Here is a 14127-nt window from a genome sequence, read left to right as displayed (position 1 = left end):
ATCTCGAGCCCTTTTTCTTTTCTCACTCGAGTCCTGCGGTCACCTAGTTTCAGTCGTTTTGACATGTTACAGATCAAAAAACTTGGTACGGAAAGACAGACACTGACTCGGAGTACTCCGTATTCGCTTCACTCTCATGGGCCGAATCATTCGTCTCAAGCATACTCTGCATCCTCGACACTATGGCAGTTGCGGAGTATTTGCCAACTCTCATGCTCATCAGCCGTATCAAGAGACTAACGGTATTACTGCTTATGGAGGGAAACACAGGCGCGAAAATCCCATGGCGAATCGGAGCCTTCTCCTCAAAGTCGACGGTTAGACTGTGCTAACGGAGAGAGGCAGACTCTAGTACTACTGTTGCTTCCGATGGCCAGACTCTCAAGAGTCAAGACGCACGTCCATATCGAAGGACTTCATAGCGTCTAGTGTACGCATGACTAGATAGTTACTCCGTACCCGTATCTAATAAGTCCATCGCCACCTTGACACATTTTCGAACCAACCAGCCAATCAACCACACTAGCTGTTTCGCTTTCCATCTTTCCAGTTCCTCCATGTCTAATCATCCTTCTACGCCATCACATACCTTGACTCAGGTTGAGGTGTCCCATTTCAAGCATGCCCCCCCTGAATGTAAATAGGAGTATGTATATCCAACCATCCATGTAGAGGGACAGTATACTGCAAACAGCCTGCCTCAAAGCAGCACAGTGAACAGGCACAGAAGTACTCCGTAGTGCATCTGCTAATTATTTGGCGGATGCTATCACAACCCATCGATTGATAGACTCTGTAGTGAATTGTTGTATTTTACGTATATGGCTTGCTTATATACCGACTATACGCTTGAACAGACCATAGGCAGTATCCCAGACGTTTTGCAAACCGTCGTGGGTTGACTACACTAAACTCCGGTCACTAGATGCGCGTGTTCCAACCTAGCCCGAGAACCCCATCGTCATTCATAACCGTGGTAGTAATCCCTCGACTTGGAATTAACACAGGGCTCATCGCAAAAAGCCCCCCAACACAAAACCCCATCCCATCTCCCTACACCTCGACACGCGACAACACATCAAGCCCAGCCACAAGAAATCATCACAACTTGCTATCCTTCCACTCGGCCTTCCTCCTCTCCACGAAACTCAACACCCCCTCCCTCATATTCTCCCCGCCATCCATCCTCCTGAAAATCCCCCGGTCGACCCTCCTCGTGCTCGCCCTCGGGTCCTCCGCCTCCCACCCGCCCAGCAAGCCCTCCCTACTGACAATCACAGAGTCGGGCGAGTTGCACGCCACGCCGACCGCCCAGCCCAGCGCCTCCTCGACGACGGCGTGCTCCCCCTTGCCCGCGACGATCTTGTTGACGACCCCCCACTCGAGCATCTGCCGCGCCGGGTGCATCCTCCCCAGGAGCGCCATCTCCGAGGCCCTCTGCCGTCCCGCGATCCTCGTCAGCCTCGGCAGCGCGCCCGCGCCCGCGACCACGCCCCTCGTCACCTCGGGCAGGCCAAACTGCGCGTCGGGCGCCGAAATCACCATGTCCGCGTTGAGAACCATCTCCATCGCGCCGCCGAGGCAGAGCCCGTTGACCGCGGCGACGATGGGCTTCTTGCCCCGGCGGTTGCTGAGGCCGCCGAAGCCGCTGTCCTCCCAGGTCCGGTCGCGGTCGTGGCCGCTGGGCACGTTGCGCTCGTTCATGTCGTTCCACTCTTTGAGGTCGGCGCCTGCGGAGAAGGCGCGGCCGCGGCCGGTGAGGACGGCGCAGCGGAGGGTCGGCTCGGCGTCGTACCAGTTCCAGAGGGCGTCGAGCTTGGCGTGCAGGTCTCGCGGGATGGCGTTGAGCTTCTTGGGCCGGTTGAGGGTGACGAGGAGGACGTGGAAGCGGGGGAAGGAGAGGATGACGTTGGGCACAGAGGGGGGCGGGTTGGTGAAGTTGTTGAGAGTCATGGCGGTGTCTTGCCGAGGCGAAAGGCCCTTTTGATATGAAGAATGATGTGAAGGATGAGAGTGAGATGTGAGGCGGTTATCGTGCGATGTTGGATCTTGGACCTCGACAGTGTAGCTACATGCGACGGCTATACTGGGGCCAAGCGGAGCAAATGCAGCTTATCCAGACTGTGATTCAGGTGAGAATGAAAAAGCGCGAGGGTGCAAGTTGAATGCAGCGTGAGGGTGATTGTGTGATATGTAGTAGTTATGCTGTCTATTGTATTGATGTCACTCCACCAGGGAAATCCGGGGGTGGAGATGCACCAACGGTCGGGCAGGAGGGGGAAAGAGCCAATGGGTGAGGAGAATGGACATTCCCATCGTTGATGCCTCGGCACGGCACCTTGGCGGCCATCGTCGGCCCGGCTCCGAGCCTCCGACGACATCATCTCATCATGCCGACGCGCGAGTTGTATAGAGTGGTGGGTGGCGTGTAAGTCGTTTGCGGTTCCAAAGTCGCAGGTCTCAGCATTCAGATGCATCAACACGTTTGGCTTTATACTGTTTTATAAATTATGAAAAGGCTTCTGGCATGATCGACTTCAAGGCCCACGGAGGCTCAGCATCACAGCCTAATGAATATTCAATTCTAGAACCTAGCTTCACTGCCTCTGCTATGTTGCACACAAGCATAAGAGCATCAAACGCAAGGACTGTCATTGACATACCCCCCAATTCAAACCATGAGACTAAGCATCTCATACAACTACCAAGGGCCGGCCCCAGACCTGCATACCGGAATGGTCCTTCGGTGTCAATACGGTTATCGAGTTTAGCCGTCTAGCCAGGGAACAAAATGGCGGTCGTTGGTCGAATATCCCTGATATCCAGCCAAAAAGTGTGCCCTTTTAGCTCTCTCTCCGTGGCACTGACACACGACTTCATCTTCAATTTTCCTGCCCAATTTTGTCTTGGCCCACGAACTCTGGCGCCCGCCACCAAATAGATGACTCGCGACCCTTACACCTTCTGTAGGGACGAGAACGAAAGTATGAGACAGTTAAAACAAGCCCTTGACGACGATTCCTTTGCACCAATTAGTGCCGGCAAGATACTTGGAAGTGATCCAAGTAAAGCGCCACGTCGTCCAACACCAGAGTGGTTTGTAACTGCAACTCCGTCACGGCATACTCCCCCGCTCAGCACATATTTCTCGCTTCTCACACGCATCGTCACGTCACACCCAACAACCAGTCGGTATATCCATACCTATTCTCCGTCTACATCAATTACAACAAATGGTATCCCGCATCACTAGCCCAGCCATCGCCGTATTGGAACTAAAATACACCACCGACGCCGCCTATACCATGAGAAACTATGATCGACTTATTTTTTCCTGCTTTTCTTCTTTACACACCATCCTCTAGAGCCGCCCTACGCTGGCAACCCTCGCTTCTCACTCTCGGTGAAGAAAATCACCATGCGCCACAACTTCTTGACCAGATCCTCCGCATCCTCATCCAACGCCTAGAAAACAGTCAGTAAAAATCATCTCGTTCGTCAAGCGATTCAATCAAGCCGTCACTTACCCCTTCGAGCTCCTCCACCAGTGCAGCGGCAGTGCCGTGCTTTCGCAAATGCTCCTCCACTGCCTCCACCAGCATCTCCTCCTGCACACCCAAGTAATCCACCACCTTCTTCTCAACAAACGGCCGTAGCTTCTCCCGGATGACAGAGTCGTCCATGTAATCCCACTTGACTTCCCAGCTCCACAGCCCGTCCCTTTCCGATGGAATTTCCTGGGCAAGAGCTCTGACAGCCTGCGAGATCTCTTCTTCCGTCATAGCGGCCGCTCCAGATATCGGCTCCATCTGGATAGGGATAAGTTGACGCTTGGTGGATTGTTCCGTGTCCTCGTCGTCCAGCAGGCCTTCCACCTCGGCAATTGTACGGCGCTGGGGCACTCTGGAAGCTTGGGCTTTTTGGGCAGCTGCACCAAGAGAAAGCTTGAATGGCTGAGGGGCCGCAGCGGCAGCGGCTTCACGCCGGTCCATCTCTTCAGCTTGCTGGTCCAAGAACGAGTCGGCCATGCCTCTGGCCCTCTCCATTTGTGCCTGCTCCCGGCGACGCTCGTCATTTTCGGCTCGTCGGTCCGCATCGTCTTTACTCTCCTCATCTGCCCGGTCCATGCCGCGCTTCCGAGCCCATGTCGCGTGATCGCGGTAATAAGGATGTGACTTGCGGCTGGCCTCTCGTTCATCGTCCCACGACTTTTCTCTTCCCAGGTGCTCGTCCCTTTTGAGCTGCCCAGTCTCGGCTTCCTGCTTCTCACGGTCTTGTTCTCGATCCAGTGCCGACTGTCTTGAACGTTCTCGATTTGCCCACTTGCGTTCAGCATCAACGTACGCCTTGTCATCCTCGGCTTGCTGTGCTTTCTTTTGTCTCTGGTTAAGCTCCTCATCGCTGGCGTCAGAGTCTTCTTCAGCTCGGTTGAGGCCGAACTCGCCATTAATAAATGATACACGATTATGTCCGTTTTGGCCCCTGGGTCCGGATGGCGCATTTGGCACCGATCCCTTGGGGCCCAGAGGAATGTTATTAGCTCCGCCCGACGGTCGAGACGGAGCGTTTCTCTGCCTCTCCATTTCTTCCATTTCCTCCTCCTTTCGTAGTCGCTCTAGATCTCGCTGATTACTCCTCTCACGGAACGCGGCGATTTCTCCCGCCACAACCTCCCGCATCTCAGCAGGAATATCAGCCAATTCATCTTCCTGTGCTATGGGGATATTGACCACTTCAACATTCTCGTCGGCGTCATTCTTCATGGCAGTGTCACCATCGGCGTCCGTACCGTTGCTGATTGGAGGATAAAACAACTCGCGCAGAACTTGCTTCAGAGCTGCCTGAGCATCCTCCAACTTCCCAAAAGCAGCTGGATTGTCTGCTCTACTCTCTTCGAAAGTCTCTGCGTATTTGAGGGTGGTAGGGTCAACAGCAACCTGAAGCGTCACCTTCTTAATGCCCTCGAAATTATCGTCCTCGGGGGGGGCATCGGTCGAGCCGCTTTGGCGTTGAACCGGCACTTCCACATCTTGCTCGTGCAAAAGCTTGACAGCATTGGATAGTGACTCAGCATCGTCGAACATGGCGAAACCAAACTTTGTGCCTTTGTGTTCGTCTATCACACTCGCCGAAGACTCCCACTTGCGCAATATTCCAACGGCACCGAGTAGCTTCTGAACACCCTCATCGCCTTGTATGCCGTCTGGGATCTGGTGAAGCATAATCGTTCGGAGTTTCTCATCGGCAGTTGGTGGGATGAGCACTTGGACGGATTCCCTGGCAGCACCCCGTCCCTGATCGGAACCACGCTCCATACCAAGACCAGGTCTACCGCCCGAGGCTTGCGACCGATCACCCCGTCCACCCTCCGTCGTCGGTGTGCTCGTCCCTAGGCGAATAACGGGCGCGTTGAAGTTGATATTCGGCATATTGGCTGGAGCCTGAAAGCTGGCGGGTAAGCCGCCAGGACGCCCAGATTGGGGAGCGTTGGCTTGCTGCATACCTGGAGGGGCTCCCATACCGGGAGGAGCAGCCATACCGGGAGGGGGTCCTATATCATCCAAAGTCAGTACTCCCTCACAATTTGCATCGAGTGTAGTAGTCGTACCAAGACCTGGGGGCGCATTCCTGCCAGGAGGTGGTGCGCCGTAGCCACCATAGCCCGGTGGCATACCGTAGGGGTTCCCTAGACGGCAGTGTTAAAACCAGTATTCCATAGGCTCTATATTTGACATTCTGCAAGTAACATACCCCCGTACTGATTGTAGGACATGTCGTCCGTTCGTCTCGCAACGTATCGCGACTCCGCCGAGAAAGTCACCGAGGGACGGGCAATCGAACGCAGCAACCGTCAAAAATCGGCGCACTCCTTCGATATGGTTGAAATGCCCAATTCTTGACCGTACAAGATTCAGCACCGATGACTTGCAACAAGTCGGCGATAAGTTTGTCGAAGAAGGAACGATCAGTCGTCAAAGACGGATGGCTCGCCGAAAAAGAGCTCCAGCCCACGACCAACGGGTCCAGTGGAGCTGCCCACCAAAACCAGCTAAATCCATCGTCTCCTTCCACTGCCCGCATCAATTTTGCTCCGCTCCGACTACCTTCCCCCAGCAACTTTTAGCTATCATTTATATCGAGCGAAGCTCCCCGTCTCGCGATATCAATTGATCTGGACATACGGCTGGTGCAGGGCCAACAGCATTCAGAATGTGAGTACTCCGTAAATTCAACACCATCCATTCTTCCAACGCCGATCATGTACTAAATTTCGCAGGGCCGCATCAAGATACACCAGCGCCATGCTGTCCCGAATGGCCGTGACCTCACCGGTCACCGTCCTGGCCACACGAGCATTTTCCACAGCCCTCCCTCTACGAATCGCCTCCTCAAAACCAACCTACAACGCATCCTCTCCCAATCCAAGGGGCCCCGTGCGATCCAACCCCCTCGTGGGCAATTACGCTCCCGCCGAACCCACCAAACCTCGGGACAAACCAACCCATTCCACGTCGTCTTCACCCAACGCCTCCGTGCCTCCTCCTCCGCCTCCTCCCGCCTCCGCCGCTCCCGCCATCCCCGAGCCTCAAGAGAACCCAGCGCACGCCTACGACGCGGTGAGCCGCACCAACATCACCATTGACCTGGCCAACATCATCTCCGAAAAGGCCTCCTCGTACGCCTACAAACGCAGCGCCTCCAACCCCATGGACATGCCAAAAGTGCGCACCAAGGCCGTCTCTGGCCGCACCGTCTTCATACAGGACCGCCTGTCCCCCACCTCTGCCCCGACGCCCATGGTAGCCCTGCGCGTGCTCGAGAAGATGTGCCGCGACCAAAAGATCAAGAACAAATTCCATTCACAAAAGTTCCACGAGCGCAAGGGCCTCAAGAAGAAGCGGTTAAGGAGCCAGCGGTGGAGGTCCCGGTTCAAGACGGGATTCAAGGCCGCTGTGAATAGGGTCATGGAGTTGAAGAAGCAAGGCTGGTGAGCCGGCCACGGGGCGTGTGTACTATAGAACGCGGAATGGTTTGTACAATAAACGGCATTTCAAGGGCAATATATGGACCTATCGTAGTTATTCTTGCGTAATTGTGATGGTGCCCGACTGATTTGGTGCCTGCAGCTGGTTGTGGTGATACAATCCTGCGTAATTCACATTTGATATTCGATTTGTATGGAGAGTATTTGGTACTGTACATGACTTGCCTTGGCAGGAATCTTTGAAAACGTAAATAAGTGCCAAAGCAGAAATGAAAGCTCAACGTCTGTTAATTCGAGCCACATTACGCGCCATCCACGACAATTTCAGCATGATGCTCACTGACATGTAGCAGTTGCGGGAAAGAAATTTATTACGCCGTCTATCAAAAACTCATTCCTGTTCCCATTCCTTACTCGGACTCGCCAATGGACTAGCCTTGATTCTCGGCCTCGACTTGAACACCGCTTCCACATCCTCTTCTAGAATCAACTCCTCCGTCAACTCTGCCCTCCCTTTTTCCTCCTGCTCCTCCTCCACCTTTGGGAAGCAGCTGCCCTCCTTTCTCGGCAAAACCTTGTTCTTCCGCAGGCTGTTCCTCCTTTCAAGCTGGGCTTTCTTCTGCGCCTTTTCAAAGCCAGCCATGCTAAGCCGCGTCCTGCTAACTAGATCCATGGGCTCATTATCCACCGGTTTAGACTCTGGTTCGGAGGGAGGGGTGGGACCATATTTGTTGCTAATTGGTGGTCGGAGCGGCAGTTCGGTTTCTTCTTCGAGAAAGGGAGAGTGGTTTCCTGCCATGGAAAGACGGGTGCGTTGTGCAAGGGACAGAGTTGGCCGCTGCTTGAAACGGGTTGTGGGAGACGGTGATGCGTTGTCCAAAGATGAGAGGATATGGTCGGCTCTAGTTTGGGTTGGTGATGGGGGTGGTTCGATCTCGTCGAAGTCTTCGACTCGGGACAGGGAGATTTGTTGGTTTTGGGGAGACCCTTCGTGGGGTGGTGAAGCTGAGCTTGCCGTCGAGGTGGACTGGTTGAAGACTTCGGAGTGTATTATTTGCGGTTTAACTGGGTGTCGTCGCAGGCTTTCTAGTTTCGTGCGGTTGGTCCGAACAGGAAAAGATGCTGGTAGTCGTTCATATGGCTCGTCTTCCAGTTCACTGATCTCGGAAACAGTCTCAGCGGCATCTGAGGAGTGTCCAAATGACGCCCTGAATCGCTGTCCAGAGTTCCTTCTGCGTACAAAGTCAGGGATGTTGGAATCCACGTCTTTGATACGAGATAGCTCTCCTTGTAATCCCTCCACCAAATCTTCATATTCCGGCGCAAGTGTCGGGTTCTTGCCAATATCGGTGCTCCATCCTACTTGCAGCTCAGTATGTGCAGAAAATTTAAAGTCAATACCCTTGTCGGGTCTCTTCTCGACAGCTCGCTGCTTCATTGGAGATACGGGTCCTTGGATAAACTGGCCAAACGTCTCCTTTCGAAACGTATCCCACCTCGCTAGCCGTTCTCTTTGAGCCCACACCCTCTTATCCAGCTGTTCCAACAATCCACCTGAATGCTCCTCAAATTCCGCCAAGCGCTGCTGTTGAACTCCTCGCCAGACCTTCTCAAACGGCATAGCCAGTAAACCAGTCCCCTTATCATCAGAATCACCATAAATCAAAGTCTGCATCCAATTCTCATTTCCAGACCAGTTGTTCCGAACCAAACGCCTCATCTCCTCCCTCGCATTGTTGGACAACGTATCCCGATTGGGGTCAGCTTCCTTCGCCCGAATTGCCTCCATTCTTCGCACAACACCCCTCTCTTTGACGCCCAGCAGGTCTTCAAAGTCGCGAAACATGTCCCTAGTATTATTTTTCTGATGCAGAAACCGGCATAGTGAGGTTTTATAAGCCAGTATCAGGACATTCAACTCGCCATTGTCGCCATCATACCCTCTATTTTCAAATGCCAAATTGACAGCAACTGGGGGATGTGTACCGGACGCCTGTATATTCTCCTCTAGGACTTTCTTGAGAACAGCCGTAGAAAAGTAGGCCAGAACTTCTTCGAGCCGTTCGCCTTTGCAGTCGTCGAGCATGGTCTTTCGAATAATAGTATCGCGGCCGAGCACGCCATTCTTTTTAGCGGTTTCGAGGCCTCGGAGGAGTGCGGAGCGTAGATTGACGGATTGTATTTGGTCCGCAGGAGGAAAGAAGGGTTTGAATTTCTGCATACAATGGTCGTTAGGCACACAGACTCGAACAGCATGATTAGCTCAGGGAACTTACTGCACAGGCTTCCTCCACATCCCAAAGTTCGAATAACCTCACCAAAATCCACTCAACACAATGCACCCTCCTCTTCTGCCATTGCACTCCTGTCCCGGCAAACGTATCGAGACTAACATCTGGCCAGTCCGGCAAAGTATCCAGATCCAGCAGTCTCAAATTCGTGAACAGCACGGACAAGACTGGAAGACCGGTTCCATATGCATGCGCTGAATTTGAAAAACTCGCGAGAGGGCCCGTCCTCGTCGTCGATTTCGTCGAGGTCACGCGAGAGCGTGTGCGAGGCTGCATAGTGGACATGGTGGCATTGCCAGAAGTAGCAATCGTGCGCAGCCCACTGTATCAACTTTGATGCATGTTGCAACCGTTTCTTAGCCTTTCGGCAAGATAAAGGGGGAAAGAAAATCAGACGGCCGAAGTGCTGGAGCAGGTTCAAGTGGTACGTCGTCTGCATGGGCAAAATGTTTGTTTGGAGGTTGAGCTCGAGTGGTCCGAACCCCCACTATGCGCGTGCCTCCAAGTGTCTTGTGCAGGCGGTCCTGGTTTGGCAAGGATCATGTGTACGGTGCAGTACTACAGAGTACATCTGGTGCACTTGCATGTGAGTCCAGACCGCTTGATAGTCTGTGTAATTACTTGTCAATAACACATTTTGACATCGATTGCACCGACTCATTCGAAATACTCTTTATTCACCTCCAATGACTTTTTGCACCATCTGTTTACCTCACTTCTGCTCCAATCTGCGTACTTTTATTTTCCGGACAGGTGACATCATCGCCACCGCCAGTATTAGATACTACCAAGCCGTTCCTACAAGTCAACAAACATGCAGGTGTGTAAAGCCTCACCGCCAGACTCAAACACATCATGTTCGTAGTCCCCCCATTATTAGTATCGTTTAGCATATGCCGCCGGGCACCAGTCTCTTAGACTCGTTGCAGTGCTCTTAACCTCCGAAAGATTTCCGTATTCCGGCCCCGTCGTGAAATTCGCGTCGACAGGTCCATACAAGAACCACGAATTCATGGGCTCGGCCAACACTTGGGGTTTAGCACCCTTGCCTGTGGGATTGGATATAGTTCTTTTGATTCCGATGTTTCCTGCCAGCACATACGCCTGTGTGTCTTTGCCTCGGTTTGGGTAGTCGAGCATTTTGAGCGGCGCTTTGGCATATCCGACAGGGATGTGGTCAATATCCACGCGAGTGTATGCTACACCGTCAAATCGCACGTCGTCTGGCTGTGGTCGGGTCCCGTTAGGTGCAACAAGTGTGCCGTCTTCTCGCCAATGCATGAATCCCGTGATCCAGCCAGAAATATCGAATTCCGTTGGCCCGGCACCGCAGAGAAATACTTTGTTAGCTCGTACAATCTGGTTCCAGAACGATTTGACCGCCGGGCTGTTTGGCTCGTCCCATGTCTGCACGAATCGGCTGAGAATAGGCTTCAGATTATGGGCAAACTGCGCTGGCTCGGCCCCAAAGTCTGCCAGGCGATCCAATTTCTTGTATAGTTGAACCCAGTCTCGTTTGGTCCCAAGCAAGGTAACAGAAGGGATTCCACAGATGACCGCTCCAGTGAACTCGAAGTAGTGCTGCATAAGGCCCATCATCAACACGGTGGCCGTCATGTTATCATTTCGCGTACTGGTACTGAACCCAGGAGCAACCCAGCCCAGCAGCCAATTTGTTTTGACACGTTTTTGGATCTCGGTCGCAAACGCAGCAATAACGTTGGTCCAAGAAGTTTCCTTCACAACAATTTCCTTCTTGCCTTGGAAGTTTACAAACAAGTGGCGAATTTCTTCGGCATGTTCTGTCATGTAAAAGTTGAGTTGGGCCAGAATTTCGAACCAGATTACATCAGGACGAAGGACCAGGCTTTGATGTTGCGCCCAGGCCACTATCGCACCGCGAACAAAACTGTCAGAGGACGGGTATACGTTTCCGCCGAAGACCTTCTTGCCGGACTCCTCAAACTCGGAGTAAGACGATAATAGCAGATTGGGCGTGTAGGGATTGCTATTCGTTACTTCTTCCGGGCAGCTTTGTCGAAAAAGCTCGTCTGCCGAGGTTACGGCACTGGCTGACTTGAGTGGAAGTGGCTCGACATTGCTGACTGAAACTGTGATCTGGCCCAAGACCAGAGGTATAATTGGCAACAGGCCGAGGACAAGAAGACCCTTCATTTTGCAATGCAGGGCGAACGGGTAACAACTGATGAAAAGCGAAGACTTGAGCAACCTGCTCAGGAAGTTTTGTCGTTTTTTTTTTCTTGAGCTGTATTGTTTGGACTTCAATCTTTTGACTTCCTCGTCGTGGAATTTGAGTTCTTGACAGGCAGGTTTCAATGGCATTCAGGAAGACATGCTCAGCCTTTTAACCTTCCTGAAGCTAGGCCAAATTTCGGCTCATCACCTCTCATGATGAGAAAGTTGCCAGCGGGAAAGAGTGGTTCGACTACCAAGTCTTGCCCCGAGAATGTCACCTTGCGACTGCCGTATAGGGGCCGTTTCGCATCAGCATTAACTGGTAGTGGCCTGGTGCCGATCGAGAGGGTGGCGAGGTTAGTTGGTCGTTTGGTGTTGAGCAGGAGCCACTTACCTAAGAGACAAAGCAGGTGGCCCAAAGTAGCCAAAGCAGTCATCATGGACACGGAATCATTCACAACATTGCACAAATCAGGGTGGATGAAATGCTTCCGTATGTTTTCATTTGAATCAATCTATATATGCGAGCCGAAAGTAGCCGCTTCCCAACCCCAGCATGGACTCTTGAATCAAAGCCAAGATCAGCCCAGCTCGTAAACTCCAATACCCGCCCAAGCGCCATGCTCATTGGCGATAGATAAAAATTTCAGAAAATCAAGGTTCAATAGCAACGTGGCTAGGTATCATTCGAAATCATGTCTCGTCATCTGCGCTCATCAGATCAAATTTTTGCGCCACGGCGTCGGTTTTCAGTAGAGTCGGGAGTCCCGTCTCGGCGCTCCAGTCAATCTTCACGGCTATCGTCCTGGACACGCTGAACAATGGCAACCAGTGAAGGGTGAATCTTGTCGCGGGTCTGAATGCCGCACACCTTGCTCACAACCTCTTCGGGGCTGCTCTCGGACATGATCTTGGCGAGCTCCTTGGATTCTTCATCTTCCTCGACGTTCTGGAAGCGGAAGCACATCTCGATAGCATCGAGAAGGTATTTGATGGGCTGGCCAGCCTCAGCAAGCTCGGCGGCAGGGCCAATGAAGCGCTCCTTGCGAGAAAGTTTACGCAGAGGAGCACGGCCCACGCGCTCAACGGCATCTTCCAAGTGAGGGTTGCCGATACGTTTGATAATCTTTTCGACGTAGGCAGCTTGATCATCCTCCTCAAACTCGTGCTTGGAGACAATGAGGTTCTTGGTCTCCATCAGCGCTCCACGTACCTCAGCCATGATGGCTCTATCTTGCAAGGCATCGTACACAGTGCGCTTTCTTCGGTTGTACCCGTGGTAGGCGGCAGTGGCGTGTCCTGTGTTGACAGTGTATAGCTTGCGCTCAATGAAAGGGGCTAGGTTGTCAACCCAGTTGATGCCCTCGATAGAGGGAATACCAACGTCTTGGAATGGAGTCTTGTCGACTACCCACTCAAAGAACTTCTCGAGAGTGACATCGAGGCCAGCATTAGGGTCCTGAGCAGGCACAATTCTGTCTATAGCAGAATTGGCATAGCGCGCTCGGAGATGGTGGTCCTCAAGACGCTCAGGTGCAGTGTTTCGCGGGTCTTTGATGTGCTTGGCGAGAGTGTCGGTAGCACCAATAGCGTTTTCGCATGCAATAACATGCAGGGGAGTATCGTCGTTGGAGCGGCGGTCGATGCCCTTGGCAATGACGGGAGCAATAAACTTGAGAATATTGGGGCCAACAGAGCAGGTGACAACCTCAGCGATGGCAATCTCGTTGATCAAGTCCTCTTCATGCGTCTTGGAGTTGATGGCGCGGTAGTTGGTGATGGTGTTTTCAGTAGTGCCTTCTGAGCCAACTTCAATGACCTTGTATGAGGGCGAGGAGTTGATCTTGTCAATGAGAGAGTCGACGACATCGGCAAAGACAACCTCATAGCCAGAATTATGGAGAAAGCAGGCAACGAAACCACGGCCTGGAATGGAAAATGTTAGCGATGAGTTCTTTTCAGCAAATCTTTGTGTCATGCAATACGAGGTTTCGGCTGCTAAACAGCCAGAGAGCTTCCATACGCCTTCAGCAAACACTGGTCTGCGGCCTGGTAGTCACCGGGCAAAGCCGGGGCACGCAGAGGCTACTCAATTACTGGCATATCGACAGAGCCGGGATAACGCAAGCGCGGGGTGCGTGCAGGTGGGGACTGGCACTGCACCAACGAGGACGACATACCGATATTGCCCGCTCCAAAATGGACAGCCTTCTTCTTGAGACCACCGACAGCCATAGTGAAGAATTTGAGTTGATCTATGTGGTTTTTTGGATCTTAAAAACAAAAGAAAGCGGCCAGGAATTTTTTGCTGGCGGAGGTGTCTAAAAAAGTGCTGGATTGAGCAGAGGTAGCCGCACGATCAAACAGCTCAACAAATACAGGTGGGCTGGTGGCTGTTGTAGTGAGTGCGAAAGTCGGGTGTGTAATTGAGAGAAAAGGCCAAAAACGGTGACCGTCTTGGATGGAACTGGGTTAACTGGAAATGGAGAGGGAAAGCTAGACGGAAGATGAGGGGGTCTACCAGGGTTTATATAAAGTGAGGAAAGTGACCGAGGCGAAGCGAATTGACATCAAAGGGTAATGACGGAACGGTTGTAAGTTTGCAATACACCACATTAACGACAATACGGCCAAGTGCGCTCCGGATGGAGACGT

The 14127-nt window shown here is 52.6% G+C and overlaps 6 protein-coding genes across 6 annotated transcripts; 1 reads left to right on the top strand and 5 right to left on the bottom strand.

The window, feature by feature from the left end:
• Nucleotides 1-1101: 1101 nt before the first annotated feature.
• On the bottom strand, nucleotides 1102-1953 carry sidH_1 (Mevalonyl-coenzyme A hydratase sidHF; the record flags this gene model as incomplete). The annotated part of the gene is made up of 1 exon (XM_014685136.1): nucleotides 1102-1953. One exon carries the CDS (start codon nucleotides 1951-1953, stop codon nucleotides 1102-1104), a length of 852 nt encoding a protein of 283 aa, XP_014540622.1.
• A 1419-nt stretch (nucleotides 1954-3372) lies between these two features.
• RBM25 (RNA-binding protein 25) lies at nucleotides 3373-5773 on the bottom strand (the record flags this gene model as incomplete). Its single annotated transcript, XM_066130934.1, has 4 exons — nucleotides 3373-3465; nucleotides 3528-5551; nucleotides 5609-5686; nucleotides 5752-5773. The coding sequence occupies 4 exons, from the start codon at nucleotides 5771-5773 to the stop codon at nucleotides 3373-3375; spliced, it is 2217 nt and encodes a 738-aa protein (XP_065987103.1).
• A 529-nt stretch (nucleotides 5774-6302) lies between these two features.
• On the top strand, nucleotides 6303-6992 carry G6M90_00g070540 (mitochondrial 37S ribosomal protein bS21m; the record flags this gene model as incomplete). Its single annotated transcript, XM_014685138.1, has 1 exon — nucleotides 6303-6992. One exon carries the CDS (start codon nucleotides 6303-6305, stop codon nucleotides 6990-6992), a length of 690 nt encoding a protein of 229 aa, XP_014540624.1.
• Nucleotides 6993-7376: 384 nt separating this feature from the next.
• On the bottom strand, nucleotides 7377-9561 carry G6M90_00g070530 (uncharacterized protein; the record flags this gene model as incomplete). The annotated part of the gene is made up of 2 exons (XM_014685139.1): nucleotides 7377-9200; nucleotides 9262-9561. The coding sequence occupies 2 exons, from the start codon at nucleotides 9559-9561 to the stop codon at nucleotides 7377-7379; spliced, it is 2124 nt and encodes a 707-aa protein (XP_014540625.1).
• A 591-nt stretch (nucleotides 9562-10152) lies between these two features.
• On the bottom strand, nucleotides 10153-11451 carry G6M90_00g070520 (uncharacterized protein; the record flags this gene model as incomplete). The annotated part of the gene is made up of 1 exon (XM_014685140.1): nucleotides 10153-11451. One exon carries the CDS (start codon nucleotides 11449-11451, stop codon nucleotides 10153-10155), a length of 1299 nt encoding a protein of 432 aa, XP_014540626.1.
• Nucleotides 11452-12256: 805 nt separating this feature from the next.
• On the bottom strand, nucleotides 12257-13707 carry MTLD (Mannitol-1-phosphate 5-dehydrogenase; the record flags this gene model as incomplete). Its single annotated transcript, XM_014685141.1, has 2 exons — nucleotides 12257-13398; nucleotides 13653-13707. 2 exons carry the CDS (start codon nucleotides 13705-13707, stop codon nucleotides 12257-12259), a joined length of 1197 nt encoding a protein of 398 aa, XP_014540627.1.
• Nucleotides 13708-14127: the final 420 nt, after the last annotated feature.

Source organism: Metarhizium brunneum, chromosome 4 (genome assembly GCF_013426205.1).
Source record: "Metarhizium brunneum chromosome 4, complete sequence".
NCBI classification, from domain to species: Eukaryota; Fungi; Ascomycota; class Sordariomycetes; order Hypocreales; family Clavicipitaceae; genus Metarhizium; species Metarhizium brunneum.
The sequence above is the reverse complement of the archived record's forward strand: the minus strand, read 5'-3'. Positions and strand labels throughout refer to the sequence as shown.